General features: G+C 37.3%; 1 protein-coding gene across 1 annotated transcript; it reads left to right on the top strand.

Moving 5' to 3' along the window:
* Positions 1-534: 534 nt before the first annotated feature.
* On the top strand, positions 535-2,721 carry LOC105564750 (the record flags this gene model as incomplete). The annotated part of the gene is made up of 1 exon (XM_012017384.1): positions 535-2,721. A coding segment is annotated over exon 1 (2,187 nt), but the record flags the coding sequence as incomplete, so codon positions are not given.
* Positions 2,722-2,829: the final 108 nt, after the last annotated feature.

Below are 2,829 nucleotides of genomic sequence, written 5' to 3'. Positions count from 1 at the left end.
GCCCGAAAGAAGTTGTTATATCAAAATTTTAAAATTATGTAAACTATAAAAAAGGGGTTATATCTCGAGAAGTATGAGACTTGGATAAAATTCGAAAGGCTTTAATTTTACAATTAGCTTAACTAACAAATACAAGAAGGAAATTATTTTTTTATCTTCATCGGTTCTTGAATTAACAAATAAAATTTTGAAAATTTAAAATTAAAAATTATAATAGTATTTGACGGTGCGTTTGGATTCTTGTGGTGATATAGTATTCAGAGGCGAGAGCGGGATGAGAAGTTAACCGTTCTAGTGAAGCGTGCGACCAGGCGGTTGTCAAGGGAGACAAGAAAAAGGAATAATAACAACGAGATGAATGGCCCGGCACGCACGAATCGCTTGCGTCTCTTTTATTAATAAAGTTCGGTTTAATTTATTAAGTTAACAGTGCAGTTTATGTTAAATAAAAAGTGTTAAACTAAAAAGACTCAAAGAGTTAACTTTCCTCTTCGCTCAATTTCTTACGCTCACTACGAAAACCGGATATTTGAGATGGAAGAAGATCGGCCTCCGACATCAGAAGTGGGATCGGAAGAGCAGATGCTTGAAGAGGAAAACTTGCGAAGCACTGGTCGAAATACATTGATGAGTGGATCCGTTACATTAAGTGATATGGAGGCTTTCTTTTCAAAACTTATGAGTAACACTTCTGGGACATTAAATGCGTTGCCAAATCTTGTTCGATTTGACCCTGATGATGTTGATGCAGATATAGAAGGTTGGTGCAATGTAAATGAAATAATTGTCAGAAGCAAACGCTTGGATGGTACTGATTTGTTATTGGCGCTCACGCGTGCGCTACGCGGACGCGCTGCATCGGTCTTAATGAAGCTGAAGTCAGATCAAATTACTTGGAATTACGTTAAAGATCTTCTTCTTTCAAAGTTTTCTAAACCAATGATGATGCAGGATTATTTTGATCGTATACTGAAATTTCAAATAAACCAAAAAGAGACCGCAGCTGATGCAGCTGTTCGCCTCTGGGGATTGATAGAAGCTGTGCCCAAATTGCATATGTCTGAAGAAGTTATCGTTGGTTTTGCTATATCCATATTATCGCATCATGATCAAACCATACGGCGTGAATTAAATGCGAACATCATTTCCACACGTTCTCAACTGTGCCGAATATTGCGTGGAATTACTTTAAAACGACGACATGATGAAACTGAAACTGATGATAACAAACGTCTGCGTCCCTCTGTGTCAGCAACTTTGTCAGCGTTTCGAGGATCATGTCACCGCTGTGGGGAAATGGGGCACAAGTCTTTCAGTTGTCCGCAGAATAGAAGAGACTCATCTTTGTCAACTTTACAATCCAGCAATCATAAACCAACAGCGCGTCAAGAGGATAAACGTCTTCCTATTTGTTATATTTGTTCGAAGAGTGGACACCTTGCTAACTCCTGTCCTGAGAAGAGAGAAAACAAAGGAAAGTCTATCACGAAGGAAGTGAACTTATGCGATAGAAAAGCAGCTCAAGGTATATTGGACATCTCTGGCAAAAGTTTTCCTTTTATTTTTGATTCTGGTTCCGAATGTTCGCTCATGAAAGAGAGTGTAGCGTCGAATGTTAATGGTAAAATCACTCGAAATCGAATTATTCTTGTAGGCATTGGAAAATCAGACATTGCTAGTGTGAAACACATTCAAACTGAAGTAAAAATTCGAAATTTGTCCTTAATTGTAATATTGCATGTAATTCCTGATGACTGTTTGAATGAACCGATTTTATTAGGAAGAGACATTCTTTCTATGGGGATTTCTGTTCAAATGGGTTTACAAGGCTTGGAAATTTTTCCCTGTAAAATTTCTAACATTTGTGACAAATCAAATTACATTTCAAATTCATTGCAGTTAGATACTGATTTGTTTGGAGATAACAAAGAAACCCTCTTGAATATTTTGTCGCGTTATTCTACCCACTTTGTAGAGGGAATACCTATCACACGTGTTAAAACAGGTGAGATGCGAATTGATCTTATAGATCCTCACAAAACTGTTCAAAGACGTCCCTATCGGTTGTCACCATCAGAGCGACAAATAGTAAAAGATAAGATTCAAGAACTTTTAAATGCTAACATTATCCGGGAAAGTAATTCACCTTTTGCTAGCCCTATACTATTAGTGAAGAAGAAAGACGGAACAGATAGAATGTGTGTTGACTACAGAGAATTGAATGATAATACTCGATCTGATCATTATCCTCTTCCCCGAATTGATGATCAAATTGATAGACTTTGCGGTGCACATTATTTTACATCACTTGACATGGCCTCTGGGTTTCACCAAATTCCAATTCATGCGGAATCGATAGAGCGTACGGCATTTGTAACTCCGGATGGCCAATTTGAATATCTTACTATGCCTTTTGGCCTTAAAAATGCACCGCCTGTTTTTCAACGATCTATAAATAAAGCTCTGAAAGGATGTGAGGCTCTTGTATATATGGATGATGTCTTGTGTGCGTCCGAAACTATTGAACAAGGATTGAAATGTCTTGAAGAAGTTCTTAAAGCTCTTACAGAAGCCGGATTTTCACTCAACATTAAGAAATGTCATTTTATGAAACGTGAAATCGATTACTTAGGTTATCAAATTCGTGCTGGAGAAATTAGACCAAATCCTAGGAAAATTCAAGCTTTAGTTGAAGCTCGCATTCCTCGTACGGTTACCCAAGTTCGTCAATTTATAGGTCTTGCCTCATACTTCCGTCAGTTTATTCCAAATTTTTCGAAAATAATAGGACCTTTATATAATCTTACTCAGCGCAAAGGAGAAATTAAA

Source organism: Vollenhovia emeryi, unplaced genomic scaffold (assembly GCF_000949405.1).
Source record: "Vollenhovia emeryi isolate VEMERY1.0 unplaced genomic scaffold, V.emery_V1.0 DF943827.1, whole genome shotgun sequence".
Taxonomy (NCBI): domain Eukaryota; kingdom Metazoa; phylum Arthropoda; class Insecta; order Hymenoptera; family Formicidae; genus Vollenhovia; species Vollenhovia emeryi.
The sequence above is the reverse complement of the archived record's forward strand: the minus strand, read 5'-3'. Positions and strand labels throughout refer to the sequence as shown.